The sequence below is a fragment of the Notolepis coatsorum genome, assembly GCF_963971535.1.
Source record: "Notolepis coatsorum genome assembly, chromosome: 6".
NCBI classification, from domain to species: Eukaryota; Metazoa; Chordata; class Actinopteri; order Aulopiformes; family Paralepididae; genus Notolepis; species Notolepis coatsorum.
Genome location: NC_140170.1, coordinates 10,136,531 through 10,159,030, shown reverse-complemented (window position 1 = coordinate 10,159,030; position 22,500 = coordinate 10,136,531). Strand labels below are relative to the sequence as shown.

Here is a 22,500-nt window from a genome sequence, read left to right as displayed (position 1 = left end):
ATGAATAAACAAAATAGGAAATAAAATGTAGAAATGCATGCAATACATAAATAAATATGAATCTCCATATATGAAATATAACATTTAGATAAGGTGCTACTGAGATGTTTTGGTGAGTTCTTTGTTTTTTTGTGGAAGTTGCCCTTCTTAAAAATGCATGAACATTCACTGATAATTGGTCTGTAGTGGAGTCTACAAGGTCTACATTGCCGGACCATGTAGAATCCGGACCTTGTAGACTGACATAATTCTGTGCATAGTTTAGTCTACACAGGCCATATTTCAAATAATCAAAATCTTACTTCATTCATCTTAAACATTCTTGATTTGGGTGATTGGTAGTTCCCATGAAATCTGAAGTTGTTCAAACGACAACAGCGATCCACCTTGAATTAAATCACACAGCCGAGTGAAACCTTGTTGGATGCGTCAGTCACGAAAGGGGCTACTTAATTAATTAATCCAACCCACTTTATTTATAGAGCACATTTAAAAACAACAACGTTTACGAAAGTGCTGTACAAGTCCCACAACATAAGATAATTTTTTTTTTTTTTTTTTTTTTTTTTTTTTTAATATTTTTTTTAATTTTTTTTCTAAGCTTCGAATTAAAATCGAAGCTCGGCCCCGAAGCTTCGATTGCCAAAAAAAGCTTCGAAGGTCAGCCCTAGTGTGTAATTAGAAGATGCAGAGCGTAGGGGTCTTGAGGGTGTGTAGTTAGAAGATGCAGAGCGTAGGGGTCTTGAGGGTGTGTTGTTAGAAGATGCAGAGCGTAGGGGTCTTGAGGGTGTGTAGTTAGAAGATGCAGAGTGTAGGGGTCTTGAGGGTGTGTAGTTAGAAGATGCAGAGCGTAGGGGTCTTGAGGGTGTGTAGTTAGAAGATGCAGAGCGTAGGGGTCTTGAGGGTGTGTAGTTAGAAGATGCAGAGCGTAGGGGTCTTGAGGGTGTGTAGTTAGAAGATGCAGAGCGTAGGGGTCTTGAGGGTGTGAAGTTAGAAGATGCAGAGCGGAGGGGTCTTGAGGGTGTGTAGTTAGAAGATGCAGAGCGGAGGGGTCTTGAGGGTGTGAAGTTAGAAGATGCAGAGCGGAGGGGTCTTGAGGGTGTGTAGTTAGAGACCATTGACTGGAGGTAGGAGGGAGGTGTTATGAAAACAGAAGGTGGATGTGGGGGTGGTGGTGGTTTACGAAAATTTACGAGGGCGTCGTAGGGCTGGGCGATAAAACGATAGCGATAATTATCGCGATATATTTTAATAATCGATATCGATTGATAATAAAAAAAAAATATCAAACTTTTTTTTTGTGTGACCTGCAACAGGGCAGTTTTAAAACCAGAGACAGTGGACAGACTTGTCTTTCTTGCCTGCAACTTAAAGTAATGGCTTTGCTTGTCCAAATGACAATACTGACCAAATTGAGATTTCTTTTTCTCTTGTCCATTTATTTTGTTTGCTTTCTAATTTAAAATACATTTTGAAACCGTCTGTACACAGTAGGCTATGTGTGCTAGCAGAACTAGACTCCAGTCACGAGTCACGGTGCACATGTGCGGTGGTTTGTCCACCAAAAAAGCGCCAAAAGATAGAAAAGAAACTAGCAGAGCCAGAACTGTTCAACTCCCCTGGAGCCACAGCCAGCAGAGGAAGCCGGTTTACTTTCGCTTTCAAACCAGCTGCAGCCTGAGAACTGGAGTGTGAGGGGATGTAACACTAAAGATGGTGGCAACGACAAAGAATTGGTATTTCTTTTTAAATACTTATAACAACATCGATAATTATCGATATCGAGTGATACGACAACATTATCATATCGTTATCGTGATATCATCTTTTGGCCATATCGCCCCCGGCCCTAACCCGGCGTGCACCGGGAAACGAAAAATTCACGAGGGCGAGATACGCTTCTACGTTTCATCGCTAGACACTCGTGAATTTTTCACAAGCCCCCCCCCCCCCTCTCGTGAGATTGGACGAGCTCCATCGGCCTCACGGAACAGGCCTGGAAAGCCGTCAGTATTCCACGTGATGCCGTGGGAGTCGACGCCAGGGTATGAAACGGCCGCTCTTCCAGGCCTTCTAGCCACTTTGTTGTTCTTCTTCCCTGGATGGAGGAGCTTCAAATGATTCTGTTTTCCGCGCAGGCTTCGTTCGTTTTGTATAAATAATGAATACGCCGGGGGGGCCCCCTCACTGACAAATATACACATCAGAGACACGTCTGGTATGGTGGAGCAGCCCCCCCCATCCCCCCCGGCTACAGCTTTCTGCAGGAGCCTAGCTTGTCCATAGTTAGCGGTACAGGACATGGTCATACCCGCGCTTGTATTCCTATGCTTTTTTGTTCTTAGTTCTATTCATATTTTTAGATACTATTGCTACTGTGTGTGTGTGTGTGTGTGTGTGTGTATGTGTTTATATTACGTATGTATATATGCATATACCTACCAATTATTCGCTTGTTCTATTCTCCATCCATTTATCATCCATAGCAACACCTCACTGACACCCTGATCCCTTTGAAGCCCATCTGAGTTTTCTCCCTGTTGCTAGGTTTCAGGGAGTCGTTCCTTATCTTCATTGGGGAAAGTCTGGGGGATTTGCACAATTTTGGATTTTATGGTGGTTTTGACTGTGATGTTACTTGATTTGATTAGGACAGTTTATGTCATAGCTGTCAACATTGGCATTTGAAAAAACTGGAAATTTCGGCCCGGCCCCTCCCCCCGGCCCGCCCCCTCCCAATGTAGTCTCCTCCCCCTCGTTAAATTAAATTAATCAGATAACTAGTTGAAAGTGAAATGCTGTGAACATCCCTGCATTAAATGAATGGATGTGTAAGACAAATTCAGTATAAATTCACTTTATGTAGTAGTATAGCATTAACATGTTCATATTTATTGAAATCTCACAATACATACATGTTATGATGAATTGAAAATGGGGGAAGAAGTCCTTCTCTGGTCTGCATCCCCTTAACAATTGTGTATAGCGCCATACTGTATTGTACCCATTCTGCAATCTGTTAAAGTTAGCAATCAATCAATGTATTACCATAGTGTCTTTATACCTTCATCACTGTAGGCTACCATAATACTACACCATAGTGTCTTTATACCTTCATCACTGTACATATTAATACTACAACTCAAGAAGAATCAAGAGGTTTATTTGTCACATACATACAGTGAAATGCGGATTGATTGTGCAAAATACAATAAAAATAGGCATAGAAAAAAGAATATGTAACACAAGATATGCATGATAAAAAAAGACATGTCAAGTTCCTGAAAAACTGGTTCCTATCTACACTACAATACAATTGTAACTCTTAAAGGACGACTCCACTTTTTTTGGAAATTAGCTTATTTAACATCTTCCCTGGAGTTAGACAAGAAGATGCATACCTTTTTTGTCTCTGTGCGTGCATTTTAGCTTTGGGAATAGACGCTCCGTTAGCATAGCTTAGCTTCATCACTGGAAGTGGGGGAGGACAGTAGCCTTACAGTGCCTTACAGTGTATTGCAAGGTCTGACATTGACCAAACTTGATATGCATGACCTTGGTGGGCTCTAGGTCAACTCCTGAAAAGGGGGTCAATGTCAGACCTTGCAATCAAAAGTTAGGGGGCGCACTGAAATTATGGCAAGGGTTATTAGCCCCCTAACTTTGATTGCAAAGTCTGACATTGACCCCCTTTTCAGGAGTTGACCTAGAGCCCACCAAGGTCATGCATATCAAGTTTGGTCAATGTCAGACCTTGCAATACACTGTAAGGCACTGTAAGGCTACTGTCCTCCCCCACTTCCAGTGATGAAGCTAAGCTATGCTAACGGAGCGTCTATTCCCAAAGCTAAAATGCACGCACAGAGACAAAAAAGGTATGCATCTTCTTGTCTAACTCCAGGGAAGATGTTAAATAGGCTAATTTCCAAAAAAAGTGGAGTCGTCCTTTAATGTATCTAAACTATACAATACCTCCTTCCTTTAAAGTGACATTTTGTTTAAAGTGATCTGTACTGTACATACATCTGATTAGTATTGTATATTACTATTGCACTTTACTGTTACATTTGCACTCTGGTTGGATGTCAAATGTCTTCGTTGTACTGTATAATGACAATACATTTTAATCTAATCTAATTAGACTGTTTTATCACTCTGGAATGGATGGGGGATACCACTTCATTCCCTGTGGGGGTCTCTTGCATCGGCCAGGGACCTGTTGTAGATATAGGTTGCAGACCTCGCATTTCTCAACACCTTCTGAGAAGGAGTGTATTTGTGAAAATTTTTCATAGCCTCTATGCCTCGCCTATGTTTCGCGGATTGGTCATGATGACTGACGTCGCTTTTTCCTCCGTGTGCGACATTGAAATCAGCGCGGCATAATTTACAAAAAGCATAGAGTGTTGAAACGTTGCTTTTCGTGAGGTACGGGAACGTCTCCTCCCACTTGGCGAGATATTTGCAGCTCTTCTTGGCTTTCTTAGCTGGTGGAACCGCACAATCCTTTCAAGTCCATCGTAGAATGTAATACATTTCGAGCTAAACCCCTCCTTTTCCGGATTCCGGTCGCTGTTCTTCTTCTTCTTCGGGTCGCAACCGTCTACCTGTCGTCACGGAGGGGAATTGCAAAAAATTAATAAAAATGTAAAAAAACTGGAAAAATCCGGGAACGGGATGACGGCGGGAAGGAAGGTTGAAATTCAGGACAATCCCGGGAAAATCGGGATGGTTGACAGCTATGGTTTATGTAGGTTTAAGAGCATGGGGGAAGGCGGCTGGGCGGCGCAGCGGACTAAGCGCTCGTCACCAACGCGAGAGACACCGGTATCGAATCCGGCTGTCAGCGTTGCCTCCGGCTTGGCCGACCGTCATACTGGCTCAATTGGAAGAGTCAGCGGGAGGGAAGCCGGTGGGTGGTAATCTGGTCGTTGTAAACAGCGACTCCTACAGGTCGGTCAGGGCGCCTGCACAGCGAGGGAGGGAGATGGTGAGGGTAGTGTGAGCCTCCCACACGTTACACCTCGCCAATGAGAGTCCGCGCTGGCATGTGAAAAGAAGTGTCTGGCTGACTCCACATGTATCGGAGGGGACATGTGATAGTATCTCTATCAACCCTCCCTAGACCGACCAGTGGGGGGAACATGCGAGCAATGACCAGGAAGGGGAGGGGGGAATTGGCATGACTAAATTGGGATGGGAGGAAAACACAGAAAAATAGGAGGATAAAAAGTGGATTAAAAAAAAGAGCATGGGGGAGAGGGGAGGTACAGGTATGGGCAGGGTAATAGTAGAAAGATATAAATATAGGCAATAGAATTGCCTATATTTAATTTTTATTTTATATTATTTTATAGTTTTATTGCAACACTACTATCACCGACATCTAAGAAGGGAGATCCCCCCTTGAACGGCCCTTCTAAGGTTGCTCTCCTCCACATTGCCTGTGGTGGATTTTTTCCTATTGCTAGGTTTTAGTGAGTTTTTCCTTACCTTCGCGTTTATTTATTGTGATGTTTCTTCTTGACTTGTTTAAAGAAGACGTGTCTGGCCCATGGGGACATTAACGTGTGTTGTCGGGCCTTACAAATACATTTGATTTGATTTTAATTAGATCTGAATATAAAAATATGAATAATTTTTTTTGTAAACAATATACTTAATTCAGAATATAGAAATATGAGTAAAATAAACAGTGTAAACAATATAATTAACTCTGAATAAAATACGAGACATATATATTACAGTGTAAACAAAGGTGCAGATGAGGGTCTGTATGCCCTATCGGTTATATTATTATGTTAGAATAGATATAGGTGATAAAGAATTTAAATCTGAATATATATTATGAGAGAGTACACGCAAGGTGCAGTATACACAAGGTACCCAAACTGGCATGATATACAAAAAATATAAAATGGTGCAAGGTGCCAACCTGCTCATCGGGAGCGATTAAGGGGTTAAGTGTCTTGCTCAAGGACACTTCGACACGCTGCCCGGGAGGAGCGGGAATCGAACCGGGAACCTCCAGATTAGTCCGTACAGGTTTTGGTGGTTAAGAGTCAGACACACTTTGGTAGCTTTGAGATTCCCTGGACCCTAAAAGAATAAGCTTGTTCCATTTCCATTTCCATGTAGTAATTTAGCTGAACGCTTTTATCCAAAGCAACTTGCAAGTTCTGTACGACAAGTCAGCAGGAAGGGTACAACTCTATCAGCTGAGTAACAATGTTCATCAAACAGTGTTGAAACTTGGGTGCTGCAGTGTTGAGTGCATAGTAGTAAAGACATGTTAGTAGTATAGTAGCTAGTAATATAGACAAGGAACAGGGTTCTTCCCACAAGGTCCTTAAAGTGCTTAAAGTGCTTGATAATTTATTTTATTTTTAATCTTTGCCTGGAATTCCTTGAAAACAGCCAATTTTTTTTAACAATGTTGCTTAAAAAGTCCTTGAAATTAAAATCATCCATTCGCATTGAAAGTTTTGTTCGTCCATGATAAAAATTTTCTGAATCAAGAAATATAATTTTTTAATCTAAGGTTAATATTGGATCTAATTTTTTTTCTCAATAAAGAAAGAGCATTTAATTGTATCCTTTTAAATGCCCTTTTAAAATGAAAAACAGTGCCTGTAAAAGTACTCGAAAGTCATTGGATTTCATTTTGCAACGTCTGTGGGAACCCTGGAGAGAACGTGGTGTCACCAGGCAGCCTTCCCCCCATGTGGCCCGTGTTGTGTCCCCCCGCCCCCCCCCCAGTGACCAACAAGAGCAGGCCTGTGGGCCGAGAGCAGCATAATACCGGCTTCTGTCAGCGGCGGGGCGGCCCCGGGCCCTGAGCGAGGCCCCGCTCCCCCCCTCTCTAGCTGGGCGAAGCTCCGGGCTCCAACAGGAGACCCCTCTGTTCTCCGTGGGCCTCCTCCCTGCGCCGTGACGCCTCTCACATGAGACCCAGTGGAGCCTCCTCCCTGCGCCGCACCGCGATGAGACCCAGGGGAGGGAGGGCGGAACACTCGGGCGTATTCAGTCACGCTGCGGGGCGGACAGCTGTTGTCACACGTAGCCAGAGTATCCTGGACATTCTGGGTTATATGCCGTCTGCCCAGTTAGTGAACGCAAAGCGAGACAGCTGAGGGTCAGTAGCTTTGTGAGCAGAGGTCCAGTAGCTTTGTGAGCACAGAGGTCCAGTAGATTTGTGAGCTGAGGGTCAGTAGCTTTGTGAGCAGAGGTCCAGTAGCTTTGTGAGCACAGAGGTCCAGTAGCTTTGTGAGCTGAGGTCCAGTAGCTTTGTGAGCAGAGGTCCAGTAGCTTTGTGAGCAGAGGTCCAGTAGCTTTGTGAGCAGAGGGTCAGTAGCTTTGTGAGCAGAGGTCCAGTAGCTTTGTGAGCAGAGGTCCAGTAGCTTTGTGAGCAGAGGGTTCAGTAGCTTTGTGAGCAGAGGTCCAGTAGCTTTGTGAGCAGAGGTCCAGTAGCTTTGTGAGCAGAGGTCCAGTAGCTTTGTGAGCAGAGGGTTCAGTAGCTTTGTGAGCAGAGGGTTCAGTAGCTTTGTGAGCAGAGGTCCAGTAGCTTTGTGAGCAGAGGGTCAGTAGATTTGTGAGCAGAGGTCCAGTAGCTTTGTGAGCAGAGGTCCAGTAGCTTTGTGAGCAGAGGGTTCAGTAGCTTTGTGAGCAGAGGGTCCGTAGCTTTGTGAGCAGAGGTCCAGTAGCTTTGTGAGCAGAGGGTCAGTAGCTTTGTGAGCAGATGGTCAGTAGATTTGTGAGCAGAGGGTCAGTAGCTTTGTGAGCAGAGGTCCAGTAGCTTTGTGAGCAGAGAGGGTCAGTAGCTTTGTGAGCAGAGGTCCAGTAGCTTTGTGAGCAGAGGTCCAGTAGCTTTGTGAGCAGAGGTCCAGTAGCTTTGTGAGCAGAGGGTCAGTAGATTTGTGAGCAGAGGGTCAGTAGATTTGTGAGCAGAGGGTCAGTAGATTTGTGAGCAGAGGGTCAGTAGATTTGTGAGCAGAGAGGGTCGGTAGCTTTGTGAGCAGAGGTCCAGTAGCTTTGTGAGCAGAGAGGGTCGGTAGCTTTGTGAGCAGAGGTCCAGTAGCTTTGTGAGCAGAGAGGGTCAGTAGCTTTGTGAGCAGAGGTCCAGTAGCTTTGTGAGCAGAGGTCCAGTAGCTTTGTGAGCAGAGGTCCAGTAGCTTTGTGAGCAGAGGTCCAGTAGCTTTGTGAGCAGAGGTCCAGTAGCTTTGTGAGCAGAGGTCCAGTAGCTTTGTGAGCAGAGAGGGTCAGTAGCTTTGTGAGCAGAGGTCCAGTAGCTTTGTGAGCAGAGGTCCAGTAGCTTTGTGAGCAGAGGTCCAGTAGCTTTGTGAGCACAGAGGTCCAGTAGCTTTGTGAGCTGAGGTCCAGTAGCTTTGTGAGCAGAGGTCCAGTAGCTTTGTGAGCAGAGGTCCAGTAGCTTTGTGAGCAGAGGTCCAGTAGCTTTGTGAGCAGAGGTCCAGTAGCTTTGTGAGCTGAGGTCCAGTAGCTTTGTGAGCTGAGGTCCAGTAGCTTTGTGAGCAGAGGTCCAGTAGCTTTGTGAGCAGAGGTCCAGTAGCTTTGTGAGCAGAGGTCCAGTAGCTTTGTGAGCAGAGGTCCAGTAGCTTTGTGAGCAGAGGTCCAGTAGCTTTGTGAGCAGAGGTTCAGTAGCTTTGTGAGCAGAGGTCCAGTAGCTTTGTGAGCAGAGGGTCAGTAGATTTGTGAGCAGAGGTCCAGTAGCTTTGTGAGCAGAGGTCCAGTAGCTTTGTGAGCAGAGGTCCAGTAGCTTTGTGAGCAGAGGGTTCAGTAGCTTTGTGAGCAGAGGGTTCAGTAGCTTTGTGAGCAGAGGGTCAGTAGCTTTGTGAGCAGAGGGTCAGTAGCTTTGTGAGCAGAGGTCCAGTAGCTTTGTGAGCAGAGGGTCAGTAGCTTTGTGAGCAGAGGGTCAGTAGATTTGTGAGCAGAGGGTCAGTAGCTTTGTGAGCAGAGGTCCAGTAGCTTTGTGAGCAGAGAGGGTCAGTAGCTTTGTGAGCAGAGGTCCAGTAGCTTTGTGAGCAGAGGTCCAGTAGCTTTGTGAGCAGAGGTCCAGTAGCTTTGTGAGCAGAGGGTCAGTAGATTTGTGAGCAGAGGGTCAGTAGATTTGTGAGCAGAGGGTCAGTAGATTTGTGAGCAGAGGGTCAGATTTGTGAGCAGAGAGGGTCGGTAGCTTTGTGAGCAGAGGTCCAGTAGCTTTGTGAGCAGAGAGGGTCGGTAGCTTTGTGAGCAGAGGTCCAGTAGCTTTGTGAGCAGAGAGGGTCAGTAGCTTTGTGAGCAGAGGTCCAGTAGCTTTGTGAGCAGAGGTCCAGTAGCTTTGTGAGCAGAGGTCCAGTAGCTTTGTGAGCAGAGGTCCAGTAGCTTTGTGAGCAGAGGTCCAGTAGCTTTGTGAGCAGAGAGGGTCAGTAGCTTTGTGAGCAGAGAGGGTCAGTAGCTTTGTGAGCAGAGAGGGTCAGTAGCTTTGTGAGCAGAGGTCCAGTAGCTTTGTGAGCAGAGGTCCAGTAGCTTTGTGAGCAGAGGTCCAGTAGCTTTGTGAGCAGAGGGTCAGTAGCTTTGTGAGCAGAGGTCCAGTAGCTTTGTGAGCAGAGAGGGTCAGTAGCTTTGTGAGCAGAGGGTCAGTAGCTTTGTGAGCAGAGGGTCAGTAGCTTTGTGAGCAGAGAGGGTCAGTAGCTTTGTGAGCAGAGGTCCACTAGATGTTTTTTTATTTTCCTTTTTTTACACGAAACAATACAACACAAAACCGTAACAATGCTAATAAACAAGACATCACAGGACAATAACCAAAATTATATACGTGGACACTTGACACTTGCTCGCTCTCCCCCCCCCCCCCCATCCCAGGACCCTAACAAGTTACATACCCAATACAGTATTCAGCAAACAACTATATACGCTCTTTTAGCTTCACCACAGCAGCCATCCAGATAGCAATACTAGTCTCATTGACCCCCACAACACGTGCCGTAGATATCTCCAAGTAGATCATATCCAGATAAGTGAGAATCCATACCTTCGGGCAGAGCCTGTCTGGGTGTATCCAACGTGAGGCGATCCATTTCTTGGCGGCTGCGAGGCCAGCCAGAATCAGTCTTTTCAGAAACGTCATTCAGTAGCAGCACAGAAGGAGAGACGGGTATGGTGGTCAGAGAGAAAATATCTGAGAGCTGAGAGGTGACATTTTCCCAAAAGAGCTCAACAGGAGGGCATTCCCAGTACATATGCATAAATGTTCCGATGGCCCCGTTTGGACATAAGGTACATCGAGAGTCAGGTCTGAGACCCATTCGATTCAATCGTCTAGGGGTCAGATAAGTCCTGTGAATACAATTTTAATGGATCTGTTGGTGATCTGGGTTGCGTGAGGATAGCCGGACATTTTCCCAGACTGCATCCCAATCAAAATCTACATCCAACTCCGGGACATCCTTTCTCCAAATCGCATCCAGGGGGAGGTCTTTATACGAGGAAGTAAGTAAATGGCGATAAAAGTCAGAAACGAAGCCTCTCCATGTCTCTTTGTTGTAAAATAATTTGTGAAATTGGTGATGTTCTAGTGCAGACCTGGGCATTGTACGGCCCGCGGGATGATTCTGACCGGCCCGCGAAAGATTACATGATAATACATTTTTTTTTTTTTTTTTTTTTAATTTATTTATTTATATTTTTTAACTTTTTTTAACTTTTTTCTTTTCATGTCAACGTTCACACGCACAATATACGCTTACCTAGGATTTGACTTGATTCAACAACAAAGCAGTCGGGGCAAGCCGAAAACGGTCGAAAGTGTGGTTATTTGAAGTTTGGATTTCTTTTTTCACAACTGAGGTAGGTAGATTACATTTTTAGAGACTAAAGTACAGAAAAACGGTACCGTTGGGTACCGGTATCGATTCACAGGTACCGGTACCGTATCGGTTCAAATGTGAACGGTACCCATCCCTACTGAACACACAACTGCAGGGCAAGGGCATTTTTGCTCATGAAATGCATAGCCATGTGAAAGCCTTCATGACAAAGTTGCAATTAATTTCAAGGCAACTAGGCAGCAACAATCTCAAACACATGAAAACCCTGAAAGAAGTCAAACCATCAGCTGATCACCGGCACAGGTACTCATCCATGTTGGGAGCACTGCATGATGAATTTTCAAGGCGTTTTCAAGATTTCAAAAAGGCTGAGGATGAAATGCAGCTGGTTTCCTCTCCCTTTACCTGCAGTGTTGATAGTGCACCCACTGATGTTCAGCTTGAACTCATTGACCTGCAGTCTGATTCACTACTGAAAGAGCACTTTAAGTCAGCATCACTGCTAGAGTTCTACTCTGCTCTCAAGGAGGAGAACTTTCCAAACATGAGGAGACATGCTCAGAAGATGTTGGTTCTCTTTGGATCCACCTATATGTGAACAGACATTCTCAGTCATGACGTTTACCAAGTCCAGGTACAGATCCTCTCTCACTGATGAACATCTGGCAGCTGTGCTTCGCATCTCCACCTCAGACATGCAACCTGACTTTGATGGACTTGTTAAAGCTCAACAGAGACTGGATTTATCACACTGAATGAAAAAAAAGAGCTGAAGAACACTTAAATGTGGAAATATAACAAGTGAAATGGGACACTTGATCTTTTTTTTCTTTTTTTTTGCACAGTTCTGAAAACATTAAATGTTTAATATAGGCATGTAAAGTAAAAAAGGCTACAAAACTGGGACACTTTTCTTTACACAGTTCAGTGACATGTCTTGTTTATTTTGGCTATAAGATGATGTGATGTCTTTAGAAAGCTAAGAAAATCCTTGTTTCAATAGTATATGAAACTCAAAATAATAACTTTATTTGTATAGCACTTTTTCATACATGCCCTTTGTTATTAATGTTTCACATTTTGTTTATCATTTTGGAAATAAATTCTATTTGAATAAATGATATTTTTGAAAGCTAACCTCACCTTTTAATTGCCAAATAATAACATACACTCTTACCAGGGGTCAAAACAATGCCATTTACTGCTTTTTATATAGAAATAAAATGTATATTATGCATAATTGAGTTTGGAATTTTGGCCCGGCCCTCCAACATATTTTCAGTTGCTCATTCGGCCCCCCGGGAAAAATAATTGCCCACCCCTGTTCTAGTGGAACGTCCCATGGAACCCCATAAGTCTTCAGAGCTGTCCTTATTTGTAAATAAAAGAAAAAGGAAGTTCACTAGCTTTGTGAGCAGAGGGTCAGTAGCTTTGTGAGCAGAGGTTCAGTAGATTTGTGAGCTGGCTGTCTCCCGATGCAACACTCTCGATGACGTTCCCGTCCCCAAAGACAAATATAACATATTGTTTAGGAGACAGACTTTTAATTTCCAACCTTTATTTCAACCTGTGAGACACTGAGGTTAACCTCATTTACAGCGACGATGGGTTTACAAAACAAGGACACAGTTTATCAGCAATTCCATACATATCACACAATAGATAAGAATAAACAATAAGAAATTGTCTAAACCGGTTACAAGTCGACACACGGTGGTCGGAGATCATACTTTTAGATGCAGCGAGAGAAGGAAGAACCTTCAGCTTCAGAGTCAGTCGGAGGACATTCCAGGTGTTGGAAGCATCAAAGGAGAAAGCAGTTCTTCCTGGTTCAGAGCAAACTGGAGGAACCCTGAGAACCAACCAGTCATCTGAACGTGTAGAATAGCTTCCAAGATTCCATTCCAACAGTGTTGTGATGTAAGCGGGAAGTTTACCAATGAGGGCTTTAAAAATAAACGAATACTAATGATAGTTACGCCTTTCAACCCTTTCATAAAGGACACAGTGGTGGGTGTCTGTCACCAGTAAAAATAAAATAAAGAAAAGGCCTACTATTTGACCCAGTTCTGATAGCAAACAATTCTGCAAAGCAATTTATACTCTGTGTCCTCTCTGTCCTGTAATCTAACATGTCCTCTATGGCCCCCGTAAATGTCCAAACACCCCCCCCCCCCCCACCCACCAACCCAATGTTTTGTATGATATATATATGCTAATGTACAGTTTCCTCCCCCTCGAATGTATATAGTTTCTGTTAGGATCTCTGGTAAACAGTACTGTATATTTGTATATCTTGTATGTCATAAATGTCATGATATATATCTGTATATCTGTATGTTGTGTATGTCATAAATGTCCTGATGAATTGAAAATGGGGGACCCTGATGTAAACGAGACGAAAGTCTTTCTCTGGTCTGCATCCCCTTAACAATTGTGTGTATTGAGCCGTACTGTGTACCCATTCTGCAATCTGTTAATAAAATGTTCAATCAATCAATCAATGAATCAATCAATCAATGGATCCTCTCTGTCCCGCAGGACCCGGCAGCCACCTCCACGTCAGAGGGCGACTCTGACCACAGGGAAGGAGAGACTGTGGCCATGAACTACAAGCCGTCGCCACTGCAGGTCCAGATAGGTAAGTTACTGCCATTACTCCAGTACACAGTGTGCTCAGTAAATGATATATATATATATATCTCTCATATATACAAAACATGTTTGCATTATACAGTGCAATCAGGCTTCTTTCCACTAGGGGCAACAGTGGCTCGGGAAGTAGAGCAGTCGTCTGGTAATCCGGAGGTTCCCGGTTCGATTCCCGGGCAGCGTGTCGAAGTGTCCTTGAGCAAGACACTTAACCCCTAATTGCTCTCGATGAGCAGGTCGACACCTCGCATGGTCGCCTCCGCCGTCGGTGTGTGAACGAGTGAGTGAATGAGTAAAAATTAGGGATGTTTGATATTGGCTTTTTTACCGATATCCATATACCAATATTGTCCAACTCTTAATTTCCGATACAGATAACAACCGATACCGATATATGTGGGGTTCCCCCCCCCCCCCCCCCCCCCAAAAAACGGAATAATTTCAGGTAATTAACATTACATATCTCTTGTCGTGGAATTAACACAACATTATGCATACTTTTGACAATAAATAAAATAAGAATTTGTTCTTACTTGCTTGCCTGGGTAGATGAAGGTTAAATAAATGTAAAAAAAATTAATAAATAAATAAAATTTGAAAACCATCATTTTCGATATTACATTATAATGCAAATATTGGCCGATAATATCGGACATCCCTAGTAAAAACGCGAGTAACAAATTGTAAAATGCACCATTTACCATTTTACTTTAATTCCCAGGACTGAGCCGCCCTGCAGAGATCTCACCGAGTTGTTTCTTTCTGTGTTGGTGAATCACCTGCGACCGCGTTGCGACACGTTCAGGCCATTTAGGTTTGATGTTTCACCAGAGGCTTCTGCTACCGACCAGGGATGTGACTGACCAACATCACTTTCCAATAGTGTAACGGCAACCGAACAACAAAAAGATGCCAGTGAGGGAATATGGTACGAAGCTCTTTCCAACACGTGGTGCTTGTTGATAGTAAACCAGGTCTTCTCGTTGAGTGTATTTAAAAGTTTTATTTTCGCTTGCAGAGTGGAAAAAGCAAAGCATGACATAAACTCTGTGTTTAAACTGTAACCTAAACAAATGACTAGTGCTGCAAAATAAACCTGAAAAATAACTCAAAACTACTGAAAACAAACAAAACACGAACGGTTGAAAAACTGTGTGGCTTCCCTGTGATGATTCCCCAATTCCCTCCCGCTGCACACCTGTGACACACATACAAATAGGCTGTGCCCGAGAACATCTGAGCCCCGCCTCCTATGCCCACTGCCCAGCTAATTAGTCAATACCTTCACAATAACACAGCGCCTTCATTCAATAAAGTAACCACAGAAAGATCATCAAATTGGCTACACCACCCCGGCCCCCAATTGCTACTGTATAAGAACGTAACAATTCAACACATGCAAATCATTGTAGCCAAGTAAATAGTCCACATCAGTATTCAACTCGTAATGTTCATAGTTCACGTAATCCAATAGGGTTGGTAACCCCGCTAATAGGAAATGGGTATCAGTCTATTCAGCTTCCTAGAGAAGACAGATCTTTGTGATCGGTCGCTCCAGGATGTTGTACTTGGTCCGGACTTTCACAGACTGCACAAGTCCATGTCTGTCAGGAAAGGCCTGCAGCACCTTGCCCGACAGCCAGGATCCATGAGGTGCACCAGAGTCCGCTACCATGAAATACGTCTCTTGCAAAAAGTTCCTCTTGTCCTTTGGCCACCGTTGTCTTTGTCTGTTCCTCGCTGGCATCCCTCTTGTCCAACAGCTTCTGTTTCTTTTTCTGATTAGAGTCAACTGACATTGTCTTTATGTTCCTTGTGTTCCTTGTGTGTGTGTAGCACCCACAGAGTCTCTTATCTTTGTTGTGTTTCTCCAGGGAGCCTTTCCACTCTTTACCCGTGTCAAATATGGCCTTTTCCTTCTTCTTCTCTTTATGGTCTTTCTTTTTTGTTTTTTCTGTTGGGAAGTGGTCCAGTTCATCCTGATCAGGTGTTGAGTCTTTCCTATGGGAGTCAGAGAGGCCTGGAGAATCACTTAACTTAGCTACACAGCGCTTGTGGGATTTGTATTTCTTGTACTCCTTCACGGGACCGTCCCAACTGTCGTCCCGTAGAGGGAGGAATCGGAGGAGAGGTCTGAGACCCACCTATCGTGGTGGTCATCGGAGGCACTGAGCTTGGTATCTTCCATGTTCAGGAAACGGTTGTTGACATCGTAGCCTTCATGTTTCGGCTCCCCCTTTGGTGCCTTTTAATTTTTAGATTTCTCCTTCTCCTCCCTGGTGTTCTTCTCCTTGTCCACCTGCAGATGTTTCTCCTCTTTCTGTTCACTTTTCCTGTCAGCCTTTGAGGAGGACTTCTCCTTGGACTCAATGTAGGTGTCACCATTTAGTGCAGCGACCTCTAGTCCCGAGATGACGTGACTGTTGACAAAGCTTTCTTGGTTGATTGTTTTCATTAGGAATCTAGTGTTCCTTCCTCTCACATTGAGCTTCCTCATCAGTTGCTCAGAGCAGAAAGTGGATGAACTGCCGGGATCTAGGAATGCATACGTTTTTAAGATTGTGCTGCCTTTCTTTGCCTTGATCTTTACAGGCACAATAGACAAAACGCAATCCTGTGCTTCGGCCTCTATATGGCCACAAGTCTTGGGAATGGTGACTTGACTTATTCCGTTTTCATCTCGTGTGTCATTTTGTCGTGATTTAATTTCTTTCCATTCCCTTTCATGGATATGGAGAATGGTAGGGTGCCTCAGGTTACATACCCTGCAAGACAGCCTACTGTGGCACTGTGAACTTATGTGCCCGACAGATAGACATCCAAAGCAAGCACCCTTCCTTTTTAGAAAGTCAATCTTGTCACAATGCTGCTTCTTCTCCATCTTAGGGCATGCTTCCAAACTGTGGCCCTCTTCACACAGCAGACAGGATCCTCTTGTTGGTTTATCAGGTAAGTCTCTCTCTTCTTGATTGTCAGACTCAACAGATGCCACAGATGTAGCAAAACTGCTTCCTTTCTCCTGTATGTGTCCCTGTGATGCTTTATTTCCAATCTTCAATTTTGACATTGAGACAGCAGTGTCTTGAATGTCCCCATATAGTGGATCAGATGCAATAGACACTTGTCTTTCAATGAAATTGACAACGTCACTGAAACCTGCTTGACAATGATGTCTCTCCTGATGCTCAAAAGCAATGTTTCTCCATCTGTCTCTGAGTTTGTATGGTAACTTCATGATTATTGCCCGTAGGTTTGATGGCATATTCATCTCGGACATGTAGCTGATGTCCTCCATAGCATTACAGCAGATGCGTAGGAATAATGAAAATGCTTGTAAAGCCTTGATATCCTCTGATTTCACAGGTGCCCATCCAAATGCTCTCTCCATATATGCAGTTGCTATTTTCTGCTCATTTCCAAAACGTTCATGTAGAAGCATTTCTGGCCTTTTGATACCCCCTGTCAGATGGCATATGTTGACAGCTCTTCACCAGCTCTCTAGGTTGCCCTCGGGTGTACTGCTCCAGGTAGTACAAGCAGTCCACACTGCTAGCAGCCTTTCCTTCCACTCCATGTTTAAAAGCTCTAACAAATGTGTTGTACTCAAAAGGGTTTCCATCAAATACTGGTATGTCCCTGGGGGGTAGTGATAGGGAAGATTGCTGTTGCACAAGTAATGCTGTTATGTCATTTTGCTTCTGCATGATTGTGAAAATATTGCCTTGGTCCTCACTGTTTTGGATGGATTGCTGTGGTGGATGTACAGCGTGATGTAGATGTTGAGATCTTTGTGGCATGCTTGCACTGAGATTTGGAACATACCGTTTTGTTTTGGTTCCTTGAAAAATGGTTTCCATGCGCTGTGCCCCTGTTCCTATTGGCATTGTGGCTGTAGTATTGAACTGATTGTATGGGTTCTGATGTGATAGAGTTGGTTTTGCAGGTTTGCTGCCTCCTGTTGGTAGAAGTCTGTATTGCCGTATTGAATCCATTGGCTGTGCATCAATTGCCATTGCAGTTTTACTCCCTCCTGTTGGTGGATGATTGACATGATAGCTTGACGTTGGTGGAATGAATTGCACAGCAGAGGGGTTGAAAGCAGGTTTTTCTTTTGACACATATGAGTTCATTCCATCTGTGACTACTTCCAATGTCCGACCCTCTGTTCCTGAGGACAGTCACCTTAGCTGTCTGAGCAGCAATTTGACTTTGTACTTTAAGCAATTGCTTTCTTTTCCTTATTTGTGCCTCCTGGGCTTCCAGCTCATGACTTTCCTTTAAAGCCGTCTCTATTACCAGGAGTGCAGCCACTTCGGCCTGTGCCAGGATAGATGCAGAAATGTTTGAAGACATTGAGTGTCTAGTAGAGCTACCACGTGACATATTTGATTTACCACCCGTATTAGAAACACTGTCATGTGGCCCAATATTATCCACATCCTCATTTCCATTTGACACAGCATTGAAATTTGAACCATCATTATCCAGAACCTCATTTGCATGTGACACAGCATTGTTATTTGGACCATCCACAACCTCAGTTGCATTGGGCACATCACTTATTTCATAATCATCATCATCATCAACATGTGTGGGCGTGCATTGCTCCCTGTTTGCAAGCACCCATTTTTCCATTTGGTCAATGATCTGATTAGCATTGTGCATGTGACCTTGAAATCATTCCGTTTGTTTGGACATTTCATCATCAGGCAATAAAGGCTTTAATGATTCATGCAACCGTATAGTTTCACCACATAATTTCCACAACATGTCATGCTTGATTTGCATGACAGAAATGTTTTCATTTGAACCCATCATTTGATCCAATTCCTTAGCCATTTTACATAATTGTTTCAGTCCAGAATTCCTTTCCTTATGCAATAACATGATTTTTGTCTCCAAAGCTTTATATGTGGGTTTAGAAAGCCTTTTGCCAAGTTCATTCTCTGTTTCATTTTGATTGACAGCTGCATCCATTTCAACGTTTATTTCCTGATTCCCCACGTTACTCATCTTTATAATTATATCAAGCAATCGGCGGAGGCTTTATTTAGAATTACTATTGGGATTTGCCTGTATCCCGTTGCGTGAAGCCACTCCTTCCACAACTTTATTTCATTCATGAATCGGTCTCACCGTAGCTTCTTTGATGTTTGAGTCCGCGTTGCGCTGCGGGCTGTTGTAGCGTGGATGGAATCGGCAGAAAACGTCAATGAACGGGGCGCTGTCCCTTGACTCCTTCCGTGTCCATCAGTCTTCAAAACGATTTTGTTTGGAAGCTAGTTTTTCAACTTGTGTAAGGGCAACCGAACAACAAAAAGATGCCAGTGAGGGAATATGGTACGAAGCTCTTTCCAACACGTGGTGCTTGTTGATAGTAAACCAGGTCTTCTCGTTGAGTGCATTTAAAAGTTTTATTTTCGCTTGCAGAGTGGAAAAAGCAAAGCATGACATAAACTAAACGACTAGTGCTGCAAAATAAACCTGAAAAATAACTCAAAACAACTGAAAACAAACAAAACACGAACGGTTGAAAAACTGTGTGGCTTCCCTGTGATGATTCCCCAATTCCCTCCCGCTGCACACCTGTGACACACATACAAATAGGCTGTGCCCGAGAACATCTGAGCCCCGCCTCCTATGCCCACTGCCCAGCTAATTAGTCAAGACACCTTCACAATAACACAGCGCCTTCATTCAATAAAGTAACCACAGAAAGATCATCAAATTGGCTACAACAAATAGTCTACTGTTCTTAACACTTTGAGTGCCAGCAGGGGGCGCACGATTTAGCGCTTGAGTGCCAGCGCTGTAGTCAATGGGAGGGCGAGCACATTTGCGAACGCATAAACTACATCTTCAATTATGGCTATGTGTCTAAAACGCCCGTCGCTTATCAATGACTTGTTTGCAGTCAACATTGTCGAAACGGATTGTTTTTTTAATCAGTACATTTCCGTTTTATACCATTTTGAAAAACGTTTTTTTTTTTTTTTTTTAAACTTCCAGAAAAAAAAGAGATTCTGAGATTATTTTATGTTTTAGTTTAAATTCAGTTAAAATGTTCAGTTTCAGTTAAATTCCGTTATTCTTTTTAATAGAATGGATCATTAAAATCAAAGGTTATTTGCACATAAATAGGCACTTCAGATAATCCTTCAGAACGTTGATCGTCTCCGCTGACCGACAATAAATCAAAATGACACCATTCACCATCGTAGCCTGTAATAATAACATTGCATTGCATTGGCCTATCAACCGGTTTGAATAAACAAACAGAAACAGTAGCATGTGCATCTTCTAGATCAATTAGGCTTCTAGATCAATTAGGCTTTGAAAACCAATACCGATATTTTCCGATATCACATTTGAATGCCGATATCGGTAGGCCGATAATATCGGACATCCCTAATATATATATATTCTTTTTTCGACTGACATGAAAATCGAATGTGGAGACTGGCACGAAATTCGAACTCATCCCTACTACCGACAAGGAACAACATTGTGGAGCAAATGGGTGACATGCTTCTCTAGGCGCACAGTGTAGCTGCGTCGACATGCATGTCTGTACAGCTCTCACAGGCCCCAGACTGCAGGGTCCATGCAGGTCTGTACAGCTCTCACAGGCCCCAGACTGCAGGGTCCATGCAGGTCTGTACAGCTCTCACAGGCCCCAGACTGCAGGGTCCATGCAGGTCTGTACAGCTCTCACAGGCCCCAGACTGCAGGGTCCATGCAGGTCTGTACAGCTCTCACAGGCCCCAGACTGCAGGGTCCATGCAGGTCTGTACAGCTCTCACAGGCCCCAGACTGCAGGGTCCAAATGAACACAACGCTTAAAAAGTCAACAAGGGGTTATTTGAGTCAGTGCCTCAACGTGTCGCACTAGTAAGATGGCTGGAAAACACGCTTAACCACATTCTGCGCTCGTCAGACTCGACGGAAGCTCATCTCCGCTTGTCATCGAGCTCTCGGAACACGCTTAGAGCTTATTGTTTATTGCTACTGCGCCACAACTGTACAGCGCCGGCCTATCTCGTACTCAGGACGAGGAAACGCAAGGAATATGTCTCTACTATTCAAGTTTTCAAGTTTTTGTTTTATTTGTCACGTATAAAGTACTACTGTACATTACAGTGAAATGCTTCGTTCTGTATGAGCCCCTGAGAATGTGCTTCATACAGTAAAAATAAGTAAAAAGAATAACGTCCTCCCACTATACAAAATGGGATGTCCGATATTATCGGCCTACCGATATTGGTATTAAAATGTGATATCGGAAAATATCTATCTGTTTAAAAAAAAAAAAAAAAAGGTTTAAATTTTTTTACATTTCTATAACCTTTATTTACCCAGGCAAGCAAGTAAGAACAAATTCTGATTTTATTTATTGTCAAAAGTATGCATAATGTTGTGTTAATTCCACAACAAGAGATATGTAATGTTAATTACCTGAAACTATTCAATTTTTGGGGGGAAAACCCTGCATATATCTGTATCGGTTGATATCGGTATCGGAAATTAAGAGTTGGACAATATTGGTATATGGGTATCAGTAAAAAAGCCAATATCGAACATCCCTACAAAATATACAATATGCAATATACAAACTAAAGTACAACCTAAAGTACAAAATGAGGTAAAAAAAAAAAAAAAAAAAATGCTAAATGCAAAAAAGAGGTATGGGTGTAGTACAAATCTTTTGTAATAAATAGATACAAATATGGTGTAGTGTCTAAAGTGATGCACTGTTTGATGAACATTGTTACTCAGCTGAAAGAGTTGTACCTTTCCTGCTGACTTGTCGTACAGAACTTGTACGCTTGGATAAAAGCGTTCAGCTAAATGACAAAATGTAAAAATGTAAATGATAAAGACAAAAAGAACAAGCCTTGGTCATTATCTGGAGATATAGCATTACTACAACTGCAAACACATTCACGTTAGGGTGTTTACTAAGGTTTCTAAATAGGGATGTCCCGATCCGAGTTTTGGTTTTAAATTGCATATCATCATTAATTTATTTATTGTCACACAGGGCAGAAGAATTTTGCCAAAACAAACCATCTTCCAGCTGCAGAACGGCAGACCAGCCACACTCTCAGACCAAATAAATTTTTTTTCTTTTTTTTTTTATCCCAATTTCTCACATTACATTCACCCTGAATGTTGACGTTATCCAGGTGAAAAGTTAACTTCATTCAAGCGAGGCATTGCAATCCTTGACATAAATCATTTGCTGTATAATTAAATCAAAGGAAATGCGTTTGGGTCTGAGAGTGCGGCTGGTCTGCCGTTCTGCAGCTGGATACTATTGGTTTGTTTTGGCAAAATTCTTCTGCTCTGTGTGACAATAAATAAATGAATGATGATATGCAATTTAAAACCAAAACTAAGGCCTCAGTATGAGTTTAAGACGTGAACATGGTCATGTTTGTTGAATAAAAAAAAGAAAGTAAAAAAATATATATATATATATATTTTTTTTTGATCGGATCGGGAAAGATCGGTATCGGTAGATACTCAAAATCACATGATCGGGTTCGGATCGGGAGCAAAAAAACTAGATAGGGACATCCCTAGTTCTAAACCTCAGGCATGTCATTGATTTAAATCCATTAGACGGTGATTCAATATGAGGCAATATAAATGTTTACGATTTGATTCAGTTCAGTAACATTCGATTACATTCTAATGTATTGTCATTATTCAGCACAAGTACAGTACAACGAAAATAAGTTTGGCATCCAACCAGAGTGCAAATGTAACAGTAAAGTGCAACAGTAATATACAATATACAGGTGATTCAACTGGGTTTAAAGTATATAAATTAGTACTACTGAGTAATAGTGCTAATCAGATGTATGTACAGAGTTGTGGTATTAATATGTACAGTGATGGTAGTAAGTCATACTGGCCAGCAGCGTAACTAGTAAGAGTAGGTAAGTAAATGTATCTAGATCTAAGGGCATCGGAAAAGGTGCTGTTCTAGTACCAAGGGCCATCAGGGCGACAGTGGATC

At 43.0% G+C, this 22,500-nt stretch overlaps 1 protein-coding gene across 4 annotated transcripts in view; it reads left to right on the top strand.

Annotated features, from left to right (window-relative positions):
- fam219aa (family with sequence similarity 219 member Aa) overlaps window positions 1-22,500 on the top strand; it is a 61,609-nt gene that overhangs the window by 12,442 nt on the left and 26,667 nt on the right. For 2 of the 4 annotated variants that reach the window (XM_084317708.1, XM_084317707.1), the window contains exons 2-3: window positions 13,365-13,464; window positions 16,362-16,424. In XM_084317708.1, the coding sequence (XP_084173834.1) occupies window positions 13,365-13,464; window positions 16,362-16,424 (163 nt within the window). The remainder of the gene's footprint in view (window positions 1-13,364; window positions 13,465-16,361; window positions 16,425-22,500) is intronic. The other 2 variants (XM_084317710.1, XM_084317709.1) reach the window with 1 other exon arrangement.